General features: G+C 35.9%; 1 protein-coding gene across 1 annotated transcript; it reads right to left on the reverse strand.

Annotated features, from left to right (window-relative positions):
• Window positions 1–6,235: 6,235 nt before the first annotated feature.
• maff (v-maf avian musculoaponeurotic fibrosarcoma oncogene homolog F) lies at window positions 6,236–19,493 on the reverse strand. The gene is made up of 3 exons (XM_028476983.1): window positions 19,412–19,493; window positions 11,116–11,205; window positions 6,236–7,405 (listed from the first exon to the last, which is right to left on the reverse strand). The coding sequence occupies exons 2-3, from the start codon at window positions 11,146–11,148 to the stop codon at window positions 6,962–6,964; spliced, it is 477 nt and encodes a 158-aa protein (XP_028332784.1). The 5' UTR covers window positions 11,149–11,205; window positions 19,412–19,493; the 3' UTR covers window positions 6,236–6,961.
• Window positions 19,494–20,101: the final 608 nt, after the last annotated feature.

Here is a 20,101-nt window from a genome sequence, read left to right on the forward strand (position 1 = left end):
GTGTTTTTCACCCTCGTGAGGGCCTCATATATTATTGAGATACATTTAATTGTATTAAAATGCACAAAAATGCACTAAATGACTCATACAACAAAAATTACAGCAAAAATGCACAAATCAACAACAAAAATGACAGAAAAGTACACAAAATTACACCAAGAACACAAAAACCCCCAAAAACACACATAATGACTAAAAACTGACAATATCAAAACCACAGACATAGAAAATAAAACCAAACCCTCTTACCCACTGTGTTCATTCTCTGATTGCTCATTATTCTAAATGTTGACATATATATATATATAGATAGATCACGTGGCCCATATATCTGATACAAATACATGTGTGTGGCCCCCGCTGTGATAAAGTTGCCCATCCCTGATCTAGTATCTACAGCTCTGGAAATGTTGATATATTGTGTTTCTCTCTAAAGATAAGCTCCAGCCTCCCATAGATCTATGTTGATTAGACGGTGTGTCTCTAGCTGCTTTTTCTGCAATGCTGCTTTCTCTCTGCTGTACGTGAACATGTCTGAGCTGATGTTGTACGTGGAGATTTTCTACAGGTGGAGATGAACAAAATAGTCACAAATGCTGTTTAAAAAAAAAAAAAATGTGCACAAGAAACTTTTTTCTAGTTTTATTTCAATATTTTTTTTTTTTTGTTTCTGGTTTTTAAAAAAAATTGTATTAAAAGAACCAGAAACCTTTGCTGAACAATAAACTATATTTAGCTTAATTTAGGTCAATCAAGGCTGTTTTTTTGTTCTTTTACATGTCATATGTCAGATATTTGGAACATTAAGCGTTTTAATGAAAAAGACATTTTGCTTTGTTCATTCTCACTAAACACATTTTAATATTATTTCATTAGAGCTTCAAAACTAAACTATGGAAGCCCACTAGTTAAAAAAAAACTAGGAATAGTTAAATAAAATAAATGTTTACTATCTCATAATTATAAGATACTATCTGATATTTGACACTTATCTTATAGTTAATATTTTAATTATGAGATAGTGTATCATAATTATGACTTAATATCTTAAGATATTAATTATTATAGCTCATAGTTATGACAGTATTTAAATTCTAAGATACTAAGTCAATTATGACATACTAAGTCTTAATTATAAGATACTATCTCATAATTGTGACTTATCTTATAATTATGACTTAGTATTTCAATTATAAGATGCCATCTCATAATTATGAGATACTAAGTCATAATTATAAGATACTATTTCATAATTATAAGTCAGAATTATAGGATACTATCTCCTAATTATGAGATAGTAAGTAATTATTATTAGATACTATATCATACTTATGACTTAATATTTATTTATGAGATAGTATCTCCTAACTATGAGATACTAAGTCATGATTATGAGATAACTCATATTTTCTCATAATTATTAGTTACTTATAATTATGACTTAATATCTTAATTATAACACCATCTCAATCATGATAAGACACTATCATAATTATGATATACTAAGTCATAATTATGAGATAACGATCATATACGATCTAATTATGAGATAGTATCTTAGTATTGTAATTATGAGCTAGTGTCTCATAATTATGACTTAATATCTCAATAAGACACTATCTCATAATTATGAGATACAAAGTCATAATTAGGATATACTAAGTCCTAATTATGAGATAACTATCAGATAGTATCTGATAACTATTACTTAATTATGAGATAGTATCTTAGTATTGTAATTATGAGATTAATTATGACTTACAATCTTAATTGTAAGATACTATTTCATAATAATGATTTTTTTGTCGTTTTTATTTACTGGTTGAAATGGGCTTCCATATCAAACAGCTGATGAAAACATTAGCAATCATTCCCAACCTGAGGAAAGAGACCGTCCACCTAAAGACCATTAAATCACCAAAGTGTCTGAACACAGGTGAGATAAATGAAATATTTACCCTGTGCTTGCAGTTTTTAACACATTTTAGTCCATTTATTGACAGAGGAATGGAAAAAGGAAAACACACCCTAAACTGGGTGTTGTGCTTTGGAAAGCTGTGAGACGAGGGTTTAGAAAATCCCTGGGTTTAAGTGTAAAGAATGGTTTAAATAAATAGTTTAACAAACAAAAGAAATGAAAAGCTGAAATGTGCTTTTTCCTCTTCTTCTTCACATGTAATCCATTAAAGTAGAACCAAAGTGAGGAACCAGTCTGTGATGAATGCTCCCATCGCCTCCTTCATGCATAAATGTCACTTATTACTTGTATCAATCATACATCAATTATTTATAGAAGCATCCATTTTCTGCATCCACTTCTTCATGCACTCATTGGTTAAAGGCAAAATAACCTAAAACTAATAATTATATATATATATATATATATATATATATATATTTATCACTTTTTTGTATTTAGAGGTTTGAAGAGAAGGAAAAATCTAAAGCAGGGGTGGTGAGACACTGGGGCGGGGTCGCCAGACGCCTTCAAGAAACGAGTAATAGTTGATTTTTTTGAGCCCATTTTTGTTTATTTTTACCCTTTTTCTGCCACTACATCAAACTTGCCATATTCTAACTTATTTTCATCACTTTTTCTTGCCATATTTTGGCTCCTATATTAATGTTTTTTTTTCTTCTAATTACTCCCATTTCTGCCACTTTTCCATCAAAATTCTAAACCTTTTCTGCACATCATTTCCACTTTCAAGACATTTTTGGCACTAATAAACCCTTTCTGCCACTTTTCCAACCCAATGTTGACCCATTATTGTCACTTTTAACCAATTTTTTATCATATTTCGTGTTGTTTTTTTTTTTTTTTTGTACCAATTTAACCACATTCACGATTTGTCATGACAATTATTTGACAGTTTAAACTAACTGTTCCAAAACTGACACTTTGAACACTTTTACCACTTTTGCTGTCCACTCTATTCAGCAACTTTTAACTAATTTCTGTGGTTTTTAAAAAACCCATTTCGCCACTTTTCCCACCATCACTCTCAACCCATTTTATTTCTAAAGATTGGACGTTATTTAGATAAATAAATAAATGTGGTTATCACAAATTCATAGAATGGACCATCATTCTGCTCATGTGACGCTGGAATGTGCCCTTCAAAGTAAAACACGTGTGAACCTTCTGATTCAAACTGAAAATAACACACTTCTAAAACACTGGTTCAAGTCGTGAAATCTCTTTTTCTCATGCTTTCAAATTCAGACAACCACAAGTTTATGTACAATATGTACAACATTTATTATAATTAATATATAAAATAGACCATGTACTTAAATTTTCCAAAATAGAAAAAATACACGTAATAAATACAAAGACCATTTTTGTTTTGCAGATTTTACAAAACATCCAGCACAATTTGACATAGGGTGAGACGTTAAAATATTGAGAATAAATGCTTTTTTTTGCCACACCGATATCCATATATATATCTAAATATATATCTTCAGGGGTTATCCGTCAGCACACTTTAATGTGTCACACTGTCTAAATGATAATTGGTCTCCACCTCCATGAGGTGTAGGTCCGTCTAACTACACCTGATGGAGGTTTTCAAGTGATAAAGCCCCACCACTCTGCACCTTCTTTCCCATTATTCTGCTTCCCTACTTACTTCTTCCATCATCCAGTGACTTCACAGTCTTTTCATCTCCTCCTCATCCTCATCATCTTCCTCTCTCCTTTCAAACCTTCAGCCCCACAGCGCTGCAGGAGACTCAAAAGCCACCCTGATTTTCTACCTTTGGTTCCCTCATTTAACGACTCAGTTTGATTTAAAAGAAATCAAAGGCTTCACGATTAAAAAAGGAAGCAGCAGAAAATGGTCAAATTTGGGGGTCAACAGATGGAGAATGTTCCAACATAGCATTAAAGACAGAAGCAGGGCTTATATCATAAGGTTTCAATTATTCAGACGACTTTTATTCAGGAAGTTTACTTTGATCTCCCGACAGTCAGGAGATCAAAGTCAACTTCCTGAAAAAAAAAGTTAAAGGAAAGTTTACTTTGATCTCCCGACAGTCAGGAGATCAAAGTAAACTTCCTGAAAAAAAGTCATCCGAATAAATTAAACCATAACATATTATCCAAAAAGGAGACAACATGAACTTGCTGGAATTATTAGTTGTAATATCTTTTTAAAATATTCAATGACGATTTAGCAAATGTAACACTAGAGCAGTGGTTCCCAAACTGGGGTACAGGAGCACATTGCAGGGGGTACTCGGGAAGATTTAACAATTAATAAAAAATAATAATTGGGAAATGTTCCTAGTTCCTTTTTAGGCTATTTTTTTTGCCACATTCACCACAAACCAACATCTCAATAAAATACTATATATTTTTGTAATTTATTGAAACAGGGTTATTTTACGCCATAGATGCCATTTTATCACTTCTGACAATAAGAGACAATAATTAGCTACATTTTACAGAGAAGACCATATTTAGTTACTATTAAAGCAATCACATAAAAGTGCATGGTATTTTTTAAATAATTTAAAAAAAATTGTTTTAATTTGTAAATTAAGCCTTAGGGGACCAATGTTAGAGGTTTAGGAAAGTTCTACAAATTAAAAAAGCATATGAAATAATAAAGAAGGTACACGGAACCAAAAAAGATTGGGAACCACTGCACTAGGGGATACATTTAAAATAGATAGTTTAATTTAAAAGGCAAATTAAATTATCTCTTTTTAACAGTCAAACTCAAAATATCAAAGTTTTAGGTAAAAAATAAGGAAGCTTAGCAACAGAAAAGCTAACATGTTTAGTTTGTTAGCATGTCGCTAGCATAGCATTAATTTACTAATAAACAGGCCCAGTGTCATTTCCAGAGGGAACCAAAGTGACAAAAGCACTTTCTAAACAACATTCCTGCAGCTCTGGGTTGAGCAGCGACCTTCATATTATTACCCCCCCCCACCCCCCCACATAGACAACAAACACGTAGAAAAATAACGTCCCCCATCGAAGAATCTAGTACGGTACAAACACGGCAAAAAACAAACAAAAAGTAACTCGCGCACAAACGAAAAAAAAAAAAAAAAGAATAGAAATCATACAGCATTGGCTTTGAGCATTTTCCGACACAGCTAATAATTAACAACTTGTATTGAAAATCATCTTGGCCACACAGAACCACAATTAAACATGAGAGTACTCTAAGACTAAGCAATATCAGTACTTCTGAAAACATAAAACGTCACAGCACTCGTTAGCTTGTCTTTTCATATTATCTACCTTTAAATACAAATAAAATATAGAATATATCTCTGATAAATGTTACTGAACATTTTCGTCTCTTAGCGGCACGTACGAGAAACACAAAAAGTGGGGAATGTATGCAGAACGTGTTTATATCCAACCCTGAAGCTAATGGGACGTATGGGACGGTGAAATGTGGAGTCATGTCAGACGCGAGGAGGCGAGCTGAAGCCATCACAGTAATGGAATTTCTTCCATCTGAGATTGACGTTCTCAAAGCTCCTGAAGGCACTGCATTGTTGTGTGTGCTGGAGCTGCACAGAATGACCTCCCACCCAACGAGGGGGCGGAAAAAAAAAGACGAGAAATGAAAGGAAAGAAAGAAAGTTCCCATCAATCATCAGCTTCAGAAAGATTTGTCGTTCTCGTCGTCACCTGATCAGGGATCAGCTGATCACTGAGCGTGAAATGACACCAGATGTGCAGAGAGTTTCTGAGCTGGAGGTGGAGGAAAAAAAAAAAGAGAAGAAGAAGCAGCCGATAAATTCACAAAGTAGCAGAAGTTCCTGCAGCGCTCGTCTGGGTTTGGAGAAGCCGTTACAGTAACTGTGTTTGGGTCATGTGACCAGTCAAGTCCAGGTAGTCAACATCAAACGTTTTGTGTGTGTGTGTGTGTGTGTGTGGAGTGTGATCTGAACGTTTTCTGTGTGAGGACGTCAGTAGGATCCGTGTACCCTTCGTTCTTTGGTTATTTCGTTTTTAAAAATAAATCAAAATAACAAATAAACTGTGTTTTTTTTTGTTTTATCGACTTAAAACCAAAACAGAAATACAGAAAAATAAAGAATAAACCAGACAAGCAGCGTTTTCCTGTTTTAAAATTAAATCTTGTTCCGTTTGTGTGATATTTGGATATTCATGGGAAACTATGGATGAGAGATTCATGTTTTAAGCTCACCACACAGAGGGGACCCACAGACGGGGGTTTGGTAAAGTTGGCACAATATGCACAGATTCAGACTTTCAGCATGAATAACTTTAACGTAACGACATCGACACACGTAAATTACGCCTCTTTACCATTGGTGTGATGTGGACAACATGCTACAAGATCATTTTATCAAAAGCGGCTGTAATATTTTGAGTAGCAGAAATAACGTTTGTGTCAATGTACAGCCGGGTGTATGGCCAGAGCCCAGGGACCGTCTGCAAAAAGCAACACCAAAAATAAATACTACAAAAATATCTAATACAGTCACTGATATTCACTACAGCATCACCAAAATCACTATAGCCTTCACTTGTCTCCTGCTGATCATACTACAACACTTGGTTTGACAAAAAAAAAAACTTTTTAAATAATTTGAATGGCTTTTTATTAACAATAAAAATCATGCATAACATGAAGCTCTCGTCCTAGTTTCCCTTAAATATCCAAACTGTTTTGGTTTTAGGTCGGTAAAACAAAAATAACCACACTGTTTATTTGTTATTTTGATTTAGTTTTAAAATGTAATAACCAAAGAACGAAGGGTACACGGATTCAGTCGTCAAAGCCATGTTCACCTTGTTTTTCCTACTGTTGCTGATGTGAACAAAGCCGTTAGACCTTTGTGTGTGGAACATCTGTATGTACATCTGCTGTCATGTGCATGTGTTTTGCAGGTTCCCCCCGCCCCCTCCCCCTGTCCCCATCCCTTTCCCAGTCTTCCCAGTCCAGTCCTGGAGCTCCTTCTAAGAGGGTTCTGGTTCCCTCTGAGGCTGAGGCTGCTGAGGACTCTTAACGATGGTGATGACTGAGGCGGTGTTGAGTCGGGGGGCCGTGGCCAACAAGCTGCCGCCCCCGGCCTCCAGGCCCCGGGCGAACCTCTGCAGGGCGGCCAGTCGCGCCCCCAGACCTTCCAGCTCTTTCCTCATGCCGGCATTCTCCGCCCCGAGCCGCTCCACCTCCCTCTGCAGCTCCATCTTCTGCTGCTCCAGGGCCTCACGCTGCGACACGCGCTTCACCCGACAGCTAGCAGCGTAGCCGCGGTTCTTCAAGGTGCGGCGCCGCTGCTTCAGCTTCTGGATCTCGTCGCGCGAGAGCCCTCTCAGGTGGAGGTTCAACTCCCGCACCGTCATGGACATGAGCTCGCTGTCCGACAGGAAGGGGACGTTCTCACCGCATTCCTGCTTCACCTGCACACAGACCAGGCGTGTCCCAACATTTATAAAAACAGTTCCCACGCTTTAATCAGAATGATTTTTAAAAACTTTTTACCAAAACATTTTAACAAATTTCTAGGACATACAGTAATTCTGAACCACTAAGATCTATTCTACCAAAAATATGTGGGTCTTTCTAGTGTAACAGAACTCTGTTCACGAGTCATGGTTATTAGTAGCAAAAGGAAATGCAAGTTGTGTCCACATCGTACAATGACGCAATAGCCTTGACACCCATTTTGCAATATTTTTTAAACAATGATGCATCAGCTATTGAATGTAACATTAAACTACTAACTAAGTGCTACCATGTTTAATTAAAAGATTACAATTAAAGTTAGCAGACACTTTTATCCAAAGCAATGTACAACACAAGGTGTTATGGTTAAGGGACTTGCTTAACGTCTCATAGTAATAGCAAAGGTCGGATTTTGGATTTCCAAAACAGTTGAATTATTTCATGACTTTTCAAGACTGGAAAATCGTTTTTTCAAAATCCATAACTTTTCCAGGAATTTCATGGCTGTGAGGACCCTGTAGTAAATACATTTGCTTTTGTTTTTCCCTCTTGTACATGCAGTGCACACCAGAATTGAGGTCAATTATGTTTTTCAGTGACAATTACATTTTCAATTACGATTACAGCGCCCAGCACCAGAAAGTCAATAAATTTTTTAAATGATAAAATGTGGAAAAGCTTGATATGAAACATTTTAATAAATGTTAACTACATATGTGTAGAAATGTACATAACACGTAACATGGTTCCTCAGTTTTGCATTACATTCTAATTGACTATTTTTATAGAATTTCCATGGCAATTACAATTACGTCAATTATCTAAACTCAATTACAATTTAATTATGACCGCAACAAACTTTTAAAATTACGATTACAAATATAATTGGCCCCAACCCTGGTGCACACTATGATATTCATATACTGCATTACAGTGTGACACCAGGCTGCTTTCAATTAAAAGGGTCTAAGCTGTAGAATAATCCATCACTAATTGAACTCGAGACCATTTCTGACTTTAAAACGCTCACCTTGAGGCTTAAGTCATGGCTGAAAGAAAACCAAAGTTATATCTATTTGTAAATGGCTCTGTGTGTGTGTGTGTGTGAATGTTTTACACTTTGTATTGTGGGTGGGTACATTTTATTATTTTGACTGTATTTCACTGTAATGTAAAAAGGCCCAACCAGGGACAGGAGTTATAAATTAGCACAAGCTACACACTATGTGCATCACATCAGCTGCAAACTGATTTTGTATCTATGTTGAATTACAAAGTTTCTGTCAAATAAATGAATCAATAAATAAAAAATAAGTCTGAGGACAACCTTTAACCTGTGAAATGTCAAGATTTAGCAGATTTCTCTGGTTAGGATATAATGTAACATAATGATGAATATAGTTACTGTATATAGAATATAGTCATGTTATGAAATTGAGAAGAATTTGAAGATGCCATATACTGTTTTGTTGTTATTTCTTGATGTTAATGTTTTTAAGTTGTCATTTACAAGATTGAAATAAATAAAGAAATTAAATTGAATATAGAATAGTCTTTAATTTATATAAAACCCAATGCAGCATGGACAGAAAGTGTGAAGTGCCATCGCCAGAGGTGTAAAGAGTACTGATATATCCTACTCAAGTAGAAGTACTGATACTTAATTGAAATTGTACTCAAGTACAAGTAAGTCATACATAAAATTATCAAGTACAAGTAAAAAGCAGCTAAATTAACTAGTACTCAAAGTAAAAGTTACTAGTTACTTTCACCCTGCACATTTAATTTTAATAATAAATCATTGCCACGGTTAACATGAATACAGTAAACATCTCATGTATAAACTTAAAAAAGGAAGAGACCAAATATTGCACGATTAGAACTTCATTTATTTTACACAAAGGCATCTGTATAAAATAAAAGGTTTGTCAAAATGTACAATTCATTTTTAAAATAAATAAATAACACCAATAAATTAAATTCAAAATAACAATAATTATCAGGCTCTAAGTATAGATACATTTATGAAAATAACCATCATTCAATGGTGCTAGTTTGGCGCGGTGCATTATGTATAATGTGAATGGTCGGCTATGATGTGAAGTATTTGATTGTTGTCTGGTCATTTCATTTTTTGTAGTTTCACAATATCCGTTGATCATTTTAAAACAAAAAAATAATGATTTACTCAGTAACTGTTGGATGTAGAAATGTAACTAATTACTTTACTTAGCAGAACACTTGTTCATTCTCCGTCCGGCAATATAATGAATATGATCTCAAGTGTTTTATTTTGAAAAGTAACCCGGTGTTTTAATGTTTAGTATGTGCTTAACTTCCCGTTTCACTGTATTTGCTCTGTGCTGAGTTGTTGTGTCGTGTTTCGGCGTCCGCCACCAATAGAAGTCCTGTTTATCTCTGCAGGAAGGCTCCGGACTGTTGGAGCTGGGACAGAGCCGATACACCGCGCACCGGACCTGGTGGAAATGAACACATAGACTAAAGTGTGAACCTATCAGCTCCGGTGGCGCGGCAGAGACGTAACGCAGCGGACTCGCATCCAGTGGAAAATGTGTCTATCCGCAGGATGGGATGTTCTCCTCGGTACAGATCCAAGAGTGTTCCAGGCAGGTTTCACACCCATTGGCCTCCCATCATTGGTAAATTGGTGAAGAACTCACTTCATTCTTCTCACTGCTTCCAAACAGCTACACAGTTGTTTCCTTTCCACAATGTCCAGTTACCTCCTTTGCTTCTAGTCTGCACACTGTTGTCTCCAGGTCAGTAAGCCTCTGGAGAACGTTGCTTTGTTCCATCTTATCCTCAAAAGTCAAAAATCGTCCGAGTTAGCCAATCCAGGTCACGGTCCCAACTTTGTAAGGTTTTCTGTACCTTTTTCTGGATCTTTTAATTGAACAGCTCCAAGGACAGATGAGAAGAATAGTATAACGGTAGACTAAGCCCACGTGCAGGTGGTAGAGGAAGACGTCTGTGTTCGTCTCTATCTGTACATCTTTGTGACTGGACCCACCTTGGTATCCAGAGGTGTCACAAACATGATCATATATCACATGCAGACCAACTCTGCTCAACTCCCTTCGTGACCTTTAGGTCATGAGAACAGTGCACTGTGTTCAAACCAAACATGTAGAGTTTCAAGGCCTATGAGACACACATTAGGAAATACAGAAATAATATTTTTATACCAATAAAAGACTCAATTACAGTAACGCGGGTACTTGTAATCGGTTACTTTCACCTCTGGCCATTGCACATCTTTACTCACAATGCCTAATAGGCATTACACAGGTCAACAAGTGAGATAAACGCGGTTGTCTCGCTTTATTTCTCACAACCTCTCATATGTAACGTGAGAACCAGGCTCTTTATAGCCAACCGATCTTCATATCTGATGTTTGGCCGTTTGTTTGCTTTCAGATTCAGAATTATTTGAAAATAAACTTGTGTTTTTTTTTTTTTACTTGAAGGTTGGGATTTGTGACACATGAGAGTATAATATAAACACATCAAATAAAAAGAATACCATGCAGAAACTCATGCAAACAACAGCTTTGTGTAAATCATGCTGTGGGTATAAAATGCTACTGAAAGTGTGGTGTTTTTGCTTCTCTGTGTGTGTGTGTGTGTGTGTGTGTGTGTGTACCTTCAGGGCTTTGCTGTTTCTTTCTGTCGTCATGATCCAACTGTCTTGTTGAATTTCCCTCAAGCACCAGTGGAAACAGATCCAGACGCTCTGCCATCAGAAACACGCACACACACATACACACAAACACATACATACACTTAGAACAAAAAAGGAGGGTAAAGTTCACATTCACCATCCACCCACAGAGGTCATCATACTGGACAAAGATGAACCCATAAACCTCTCATGGTTTTTCTAATGGTTTGATATATGAGAAGAAGAGGAAGGATGAAGGAGGAAGTTATCTTGACTCTTCCCATCAGTTGCTCAAAACAGGTGTCCTAACCATTTCCCCCAACACTTACTCTAGTCCACAGGTCACCACTGGTTCAAAGCTCACACTGAAACAAGTCACAACTAGGGCTGTGCACTGCAATCCGACAATACGATGTGATTCACGATTAGCATGCCACGATACGCTATATCAAGATACACATTGCGATATGTTGCAATATCCATAATTACACATTTCACCTTTACGAGTTCAAAATGGTAACAAATAGAATTTATTTTGTTTTAAAGTTGTGAGAACAAGTAAATGGTAACTAACAGTAATTCAAGTAGCAACATCAAAAACAAGTGGTATGTTTATCAAACTAAAAAGTTTAACTTTTGCTTCTACAACATATTCTGATTCTGTTAAATAAGTTCTTTTAAAAAAAAGTAACCACATACATCTATAAAAGTGTCCAGTATGTTTTATGAGAATAAAGTGCAATCAACTTAAAATGCATTTTTTGTTTACAGAAAGCCCTATTGGAGATACTTATTCATTTACATTGGTATGTTGATACTTATTTACAGAAATGTTGCACTAAAATAGTGTCACTGTTCATAGGACACTTTTTTAATTTGTCTTTCGAGATATAAAATAAAAATTGTATTTTTTCACTTAATCTTTTTCTTCCCTTGTTATGTCAGATTATTGTAGATTGATATCGCAGTCTCGGCATAACGTGAGAATCATTATCGTGAGCTTTGTATCGCGTATCTTATCATGAGGTACCCAGAGGTTCCCACCCCTAGTGACCGGACGTTTACGTGCTATGCCTATGTTAGCGCAATTAAAAGTTTTGTTTTTTTTTGTTAAAAACATTATTTAAAAAATTGATTTGGACATTTTTTGGATCAATACAATAATCACGCAGTGAAATTATATCAAAATTGCGACGCGTATGGCTGCTTCGGTGTGTTGACGCGCATTGTTTTATCTTGTTTGCACTGTATATATCCATCCTTTATCCTTCATAAGTATAATTATTATTATTATTGTGTTTCTGGTTTGTTTATTGTTTTTTGGACCATCCATCAAATTAAATCCTTGTGTTGTTTTTTTAACTGTAAAATGGTGATATATCACCAAATCAATTTTTTTATTACACCCTTAGTGCCAGTGCAAATAAAACTCAAGTTAATCACCAATAATAAACTGTAACTTTATTAAAATTACACAATGAAAGAGATTTCTTTGTTTTAGCTTTTCAGACTGTAATAATAACAGTGAGTAGGTGTGTTCTGTTCTGTCAGCATTTTACACTCACACAGCTCACAAACTGCTGTGTGGGGTAGAGTCTAAAAGTCTTCTAACCTCTCCTTAACCTTAACGCCAGACTGGTCAGATGACTCAGCACAGTTCTCTGCTTTATATACTTCATCTACTTCCTGACCAACGGATGAGTGAGGCTACATGAAGGTGTGTGTGTGTGCGCGTAACAATGCTATCTGTTGCAAACTACAGGGCTTTAAAATATTTCCACTACGTTTCCATACTCTCTAATGATTGGACCACAGGGTGATTTCCTCACATTCCCTTCACTGCGTCACTGCCAACTTTCACATCTATTGCAATGCCTTAAGTTGTGTCACTCTGCTCGAGGGCCGTCAGGGGAAGCATGAATAAAGCTGTGATTGTGCTTTACTTTAAATGTTAAGCACTCCTTAATGCTTACTTTGTTGTCATGTCTTTGCAGGACTCTGTGTTAACTTTCAACGCTCACATCTCATGTTGGTTAAATACAACCTCTACTCTACATGCCACATGGAACGTTAAGATCTTATCAGAAAATCAATCTGTACGAGGGGTGTGTATTGCCTGGAAACTGACTATACGATTCACATGTTGCAATTCGATATATCCCAAAAGAAACTCACTTCCTTGAAAATGTGTTATTAACAGTAAGTCAACAATGTATCGACTGACAAACTATTAACCGAAAAAAATACAAGTTTTTATTGAAAAAACAAACCAATAGAAAGTATTTCGTGACTTCAGTTAAACACTTTGTTTTAAAGAATATAAAATAAAGACAGTGTTTTTTGACCCAACGAATTTTGACACATTTTGTTTGTATGTAACATATGAGTCATCCTCATGCTGAAAATGTGACTTGTCGCATACGTGAGGAAAATGATAATAATAACAACACACAGTGATTTGGAAAAGTAACTTTAACCTGATTACTGGTTTGTAAATACTTACATTACTCGTTACTGACAAAAGTGGTCATATTATAACTAAGGTACTGTCATACTAGTGCAGTGCCCATAGGAAGTATGTATTGCTATAGAAAAGTGGGAGGTTTAATATTTAGCACTGTAATATAGGCTAGCATACATCTGCAGCTTGCTGAGAGAGAGAGGTGTGTGTGTGACTGTGTAACTAGTCGACTCGCTACACAGTCGATTGTACAGAGCATAATATTTAGCACTGTAATATAGGCTACATATATAAAGTGAAAGACTTTCTATTTCATTTTATTATTTCTTCATATTTATGGGGTGTTTTTTTAGGATATTAGACCCACGTTAGTTGTTTTTAAAAGCCCTTTGTGCAGTCACTCCTGTGGATTATACGCAGCTTTCAGCTTATCCTGAGTTCCCATGACTACCTGTCAACATTGAGCTGTTCTGCAAGGCTTTTACGCAGCTTTCAACTAATCCTGAGTAACCTGACTACCTGTCAACATTGAGCTGTTCTGCAATGCTGCATTTAAGACAATTTTATGAAATTATTTGTGAACGGTATCGATGCATTCCTAACAAATCCGATGTTGCACACCCTTGAACCAAGCAGCAGCCATGTTGAAAGCCTCAGGTCAATCTGAGCCTGATTCTCAGAGATATTTGAGGAACAGACAGACAGACAGACAGACAGACAGACAGACACTCAGACAGACATATATTCCTTGCTTTTATAGATAGATATATCAGTAATTATACAACTATAAATCAGTAGTGTAATTATGTAATAAGTGTACATGTTACGGTTTCATCATTTCATCCACAGTCGGTGATAATTCAATAACTTCAACCATTAGAGCGTCAGCCGCACACAGTTTAAGGGAGAGTAAAGGTCCCTTAGGAGAGCTCTTCTAGTCTGCTTCGTTGTCTATTACGAAACCGCAGAGTTTGAACTGTCGCCCCCTGTGGTCACAGATTTTTTTTGGGTCACAACTGTTGTTATTATCTTTCGGTAAACAAGAGGTTTACATCAGCATCTTTAACTTTTCCTGATCATTTAAAGCAACCAAAAGCAGCATAAGTTGGCATTTTTACTGAAAAAGCTGCTAAATGATCTAAAAAGCAGGCTGACTGAATGTTTTACTCCCATAGAAAACAACGGGATGTTTACAGGCAGTGACATCATAAATCACGCAATTGCAGATTTAGAAGACTCAAACTGTAAAGTAGTCCAATTTTGAAAAGGTAATTAAATAAATATGGTGCACAATAATGTGTTTTGTCAGGCATAGATCTTCTAATAAGTACATTTCAAAGATTTTAGGGCAAACTTGTAAAAACAGTGGAGGATCCTTTTAAGTTCACTAAAACAAATAAATAAAATTACTCCCTGATTTGTATAAATTCAAATTAAAAACTAAACGTCACATTATCAATTAGCGCATTTTAAAATATACCCGTGTTATCGGTGGAAAAAAGGCCGATACTGATTATTATAAAAAATGCCAAATTTGGGGCCGATATTTTCGATTATTGGTCGTTCCTTGATAGCATGCCACACTATCACTTTAACAAGCGTTAATGTCGAGCCCAGCTTTGATGATCTGTATCAAATCCAGATGTGATCACATAGCAGCTCTGACTTCTGCAATCAGTCAGTTCATTTTTGGACAGGCAGAAGTGATACCGCCCACACAAACCGTCAGTGTTCTGGAATTTATTTTACTTTAGAACAACAACAAACAATCAAGTTGCCCGCTCAGCTCTCTGGCTCAATTCCGTGGTCTGGCAATTAATCATTGACCCATCAAAACTAGTACCAGTCCAACCAGCATTCCTTCCTTGATCCTTATCTGTACAGTTTTCATTCATTAACCCTCACAGATGAATTACAATTGAGATCAAATTTAAAAAAGTACAAATAAAAAGGGTTTTAAGATGCTGTTGAAATGAATTAATACCAAGATAAGTTTAGTATGATCCACAAAGTTCAGAAAAGGTACAATAAATTTAGTTTGATAAAATTAGACTACAAAATATTTAATTTTAAGCTTCAGCAGGGCTGAGGCCACGCAATGGATTTTTATCTTTAAATTTGTATCATTGTCTTTAACCAAGTGTATGAGACCAGATTTAAACTTTTTACTTAATTTTTCAACCTTTTGGAATTTAGATAATGATGGAGAGTCTTTTGGACAAAAAAAAACAAGAAGTTGCAACAATATTACTGTTGCACTTGCCTTGCAGTTAGAAAGGGTGTTTTTGGTCTAGAAAGGAACTGGAATTTGTTTCCCCTTTCAGCGTATTGCTTTGCAGCATGATTCAGAAAAAAGTATTTTTCTACCAGTTTCCAAAAAAAAAAGAGAAAGAAAAACCAAAAACATGCTTGTTAGAAGTAGACACAAAAATCTGGATTGGCAAAAGCTAGACCTCTATTAATCGATTATGATGGTTTTTCCATTGAATGGCCCAATATTGATTTATAAAATACTGAAATAAATCAATTTAATCTATCTTCTTGACTGTGTGTAATGTAGGACTGTGGGCTCAATTCTTAATGTAAAGTAAACATTAATCAATAACCCAGTACACTTGAATTGAATTGTGAATCGAATTGATTTGGGGAAATCTGAATTGATTATTACCCAGCACTAATCCTATGAGTTTAATATTTAGTGGCTATAACTGCATCAAATGTTCTGGAAAGTTTTAACACTAGGATTACTAAAAAAAATATATTCTTCCAGACTTGATTCACTTTCGTTTCATTCCTGCAGTACATGGCAATATGTTTCTACCAATACATGGACCTGCTTGTGTGTTTTTCTACAGTAATGTTGAACCTGATAGAAATCCTTTAACATCGTGCTTTTCAATCTAGGGGTCGCCTAAAATGTGTTAAATATAATTACTGATTAAAAATATATTTGACATTTTTCTCAATTATTCTTTTTCAAATTGAAATGCAACACAGTCTTCAACAACTGTATTCTGTACTTTCAATTTTTCAAATCTAAATTGAGTTCAAATAAAATGCAGTACAAAGAAAAAAAGAGAAATGGTAAGATAAAGAAATAAACAGTTTAAAAATATCTGAGCTAGTGCATCTTGTCACTTTGTGCACTAATCCTGGCTACTCTGTATAATGATCAAAAACTATTTATAGAAAAACAGAAATTAAAGTAATGTATTACAAGTACTAACGTTACTGTAATTAATTATTTAATTAATAATATTAATTTAAAAAAAATAACAAACCAAGAAAAATGAGAATAAATGGTTACAAAATCCTGCATGTGAAGCCTGTTCGAAAAGGAGTTGGAGGAAGTATAAACTTATATGATCCAGGGTTTCCCCAAGTGCTTTATAGGCCTGGCAGGTCACCAGGCTTTTCTTGCCCCCCCACCAGGCTCAGTGTCACTTCTTTATTTTAAATAGTTTTTTTTTAATCGTTCAATTGTCTTTTTTAAGCTGTGGACGAAGCTGAATACTGCTTTTTCATGAGGTGTGGCTCATCTCACCTTCTATATATCTTTGCTCAGAGCTGTATGCACCTTACGGACGTGATTAGAGGGAGATATATCATCAAAAACATTCCCACTGGTAAGAATATGTTCCTGTTACCGGGAGCTCAGCGACTATTAAAATAGTCGTTAGTTGCAGCCCTAGACTCTACACCATCGCACTAGCATTGAGATGGCAGCAAGTAAAAGTAACAAATATCAAATGTGAATACAGTACACTGACTAAAATGAAATATCTATTATGAAAATAACTAATCGCTTTCACATTTTTCACGTTGTAGGCTTGTCAATCACTGAAGCCTCTGAGTTTCCTGGTTTTACCCCTTGGCCGTGTTCTTTTTTATTTATGTTAATTTATTTTAATTTTAAATGTGACCAGCAATGGCTTGTTTTAAGATTCACTAGGATTTAACTTACGTGAAAACATTTGATATTATTTATTTTAATTGTATTTTTTGTGTGTTTGTTAAAACTGTATTTCAAGATTGTGCCTTTTTGTAAGACTATGTTTAAGTATTGTTAAAAATAACACATAATAGTCATAATTTCAAAATTCCTCTCGACTTTTAGCCTGTCTTTTTTTTTTTTTACAAAAACACGGTGGGCTGCCTGTGGGCTTCTCTACCACCAGGCTTGATCCTACCCCTCGTAATAAATACAATTTGGCTTTAAAAGAAGGCAGTAACATAATTATTAAAAAAAATAATAATAATTTAGCTTTACTTCACTAAATTTGGGACCCACACATGCCTTTAAGAAACTAAGAATATTTTTTTTTACAACTTGAGCCAGTTCTTGCTTATTTCAACCTATTTTAATCACCGTTTCTTGCCATACTTTTGCTCCTTTTAATGCATTTTTGCAACATTATTCCCATTTCTGCCACTTCTCCATCAAATTTCAATACCTTTTCTGCATATTTTTAACACTTTCGGCATTTATAAACCCTTTTCTACCAATTTTTCCAACCTAATGTCGCATATGTTGACTGATTGTCATTTTTCACCTCTTTTCACTATATCCCACGCTTATTTTTGACAATTTAACCACATTCACGCCAATTATTTGCCAGTTTAAACTAATTGTTCCTACTTTTAACCCAATATTGACACTTTGAACACTTTTACTGGCAGTTTTTGGCCACTAGTTTGCTACTTTTAACCAATTTCTGTGGTTTTAATGTTCCATTTCACCACCTTTTACATCAGTTGTGAGAACCACTGATATAAATGTTTAAAACCACTGCCTTAACACATCTATTGAGATGGGATCAAGCAATGGATCAAGGATATTATTTAAACATGTGAAAAACATTCCAAAATATTTGGCAATTTAATGAAGAAGGGGATGACCACAATCCTACTCATGTGGTCAGCATGACGTGTAATCATACATCAAAAAAAAAGGAGCTTAAATGTGTCCCTAATGGTCACAGGGCCAAACAATGTGACAAACCGCATGTCTGCACTAAGGAAGTGAATATTGCAACAACAGTGTCTGTCCAACCAGGCGCTGTTCAGTGTTTCGTCAAGTCATGGTGATTCAGCAAGAAATGCTCTGCTCGGATCTGACAACACACACACAGAGAGAGAGAGAGCCAGAATCACCAGCCTCCCCCACAGCTGCCATTATGAGCCCAACCAGCACAGGATATCACCGTTAGGGCGTCTCTAAAAATAGCACCTTTTAAGCACTTTCCCAACCATGAAAGCAACAAGTGAACACAGCCCTGCCAAAAACCAGAAGAAATGACTTCAAATACATTACGATATTGTGTTTAATCGCCCCTTATATAAAGATAGCAACGGAGTAAATATAGTGGGAAGGTTATTGACGTGCCTCCGTCCACTCTCGACGCTGATCAAGGGAGGAGCTGGTCAGCTTATGCCTGAAGTAAACAGCCGTCAACAGTCTCCCCCGGCATCCTTTCACACGCTAAATACTGATAGAATCACAAACATAACCGAGTACAACACACACACAAGCACCAAAGATAGAAACCACGACACGAGACAAGATATTAAGACCAAAATGTGAGGATAGAGGCGGTTTTATAAACACCATCCCCAGCATGCTAGTGCCTGTTAGCATGCTAGCATCAAGCCTCAGTGACGGGCTAACAGATTAAAACAGCTGCCTGCTCACACGTCCTTGTCTGCTTTAACGACTCCCCGCAGTGAATACTATTCATTTACACCTCTGTTAATACTGCTAATACACCTGCTCGGACCTTAATGTTTATTATTTTATATAAATAGCTGGTCACTTACCTGCTGGGTCGACGCGAGTCTGGCGACAAAATGTCAGTCCGCCTTTTCCTGGAATTACTCCGCCGCTCACTGAGGTTGGATTCTTTCATTCATAAAAAAAAAAAAAGAAAAAAAAAAAAACACAAGCGACAATGACGTCAGGTCGGAAGAATGAGGGCGGAGTGAACATGCCTCCTCTGAGTACTCAGCCAGGATGTAAACAAGGAGAATCCCTGCCTGGATCAGAACTTTCCATGACTACCTTCTACTGCTTCAGCACAAACAACAAGAAACTAGAGCAACAGCAACACACAATATTACATCTGTAAATACAAAGGGATACTGTGAATTACCCCAAGGTTTTACTGTCTTCCTTTGTGTAAACTTACACAACCACTGACATAACAACATTCAGTAGAGCAGTAGTAGGGATGTCCCGATACAACTTTTTCCCACTTCCGATACGATACCCTATGGAAGCCCGTTTCCGCCACTAAAAAAAAAAAAAAAATCACCACGGAAAGTCATAATTATGAGTTAGAAAGTCATAATTATGAGAAAGAAAGTCATAATTATAAAAGTAACTTTTGAGTTACTTAGAATTAAAGAATGTATTATTTATTTTGGGTCATTTGTGTCCATACAGCTTCATATTAGTGCTGTAATAATATAATAATCCACTGTTGATCAACTGCTATAAAACAACCATAA

Source organism: Gouania willdenowi, chromosome 19, assembly GCF_900634775.1.
Source record: "Gouania willdenowi chromosome 19, fGouWil2.1, whole genome shotgun sequence".
Taxonomy (NCBI): Eukaryota; Metazoa; Chordata; class Actinopteri; order Blenniiformes; family Gobiesocidae; genus Gouania; species Gouania willdenowi.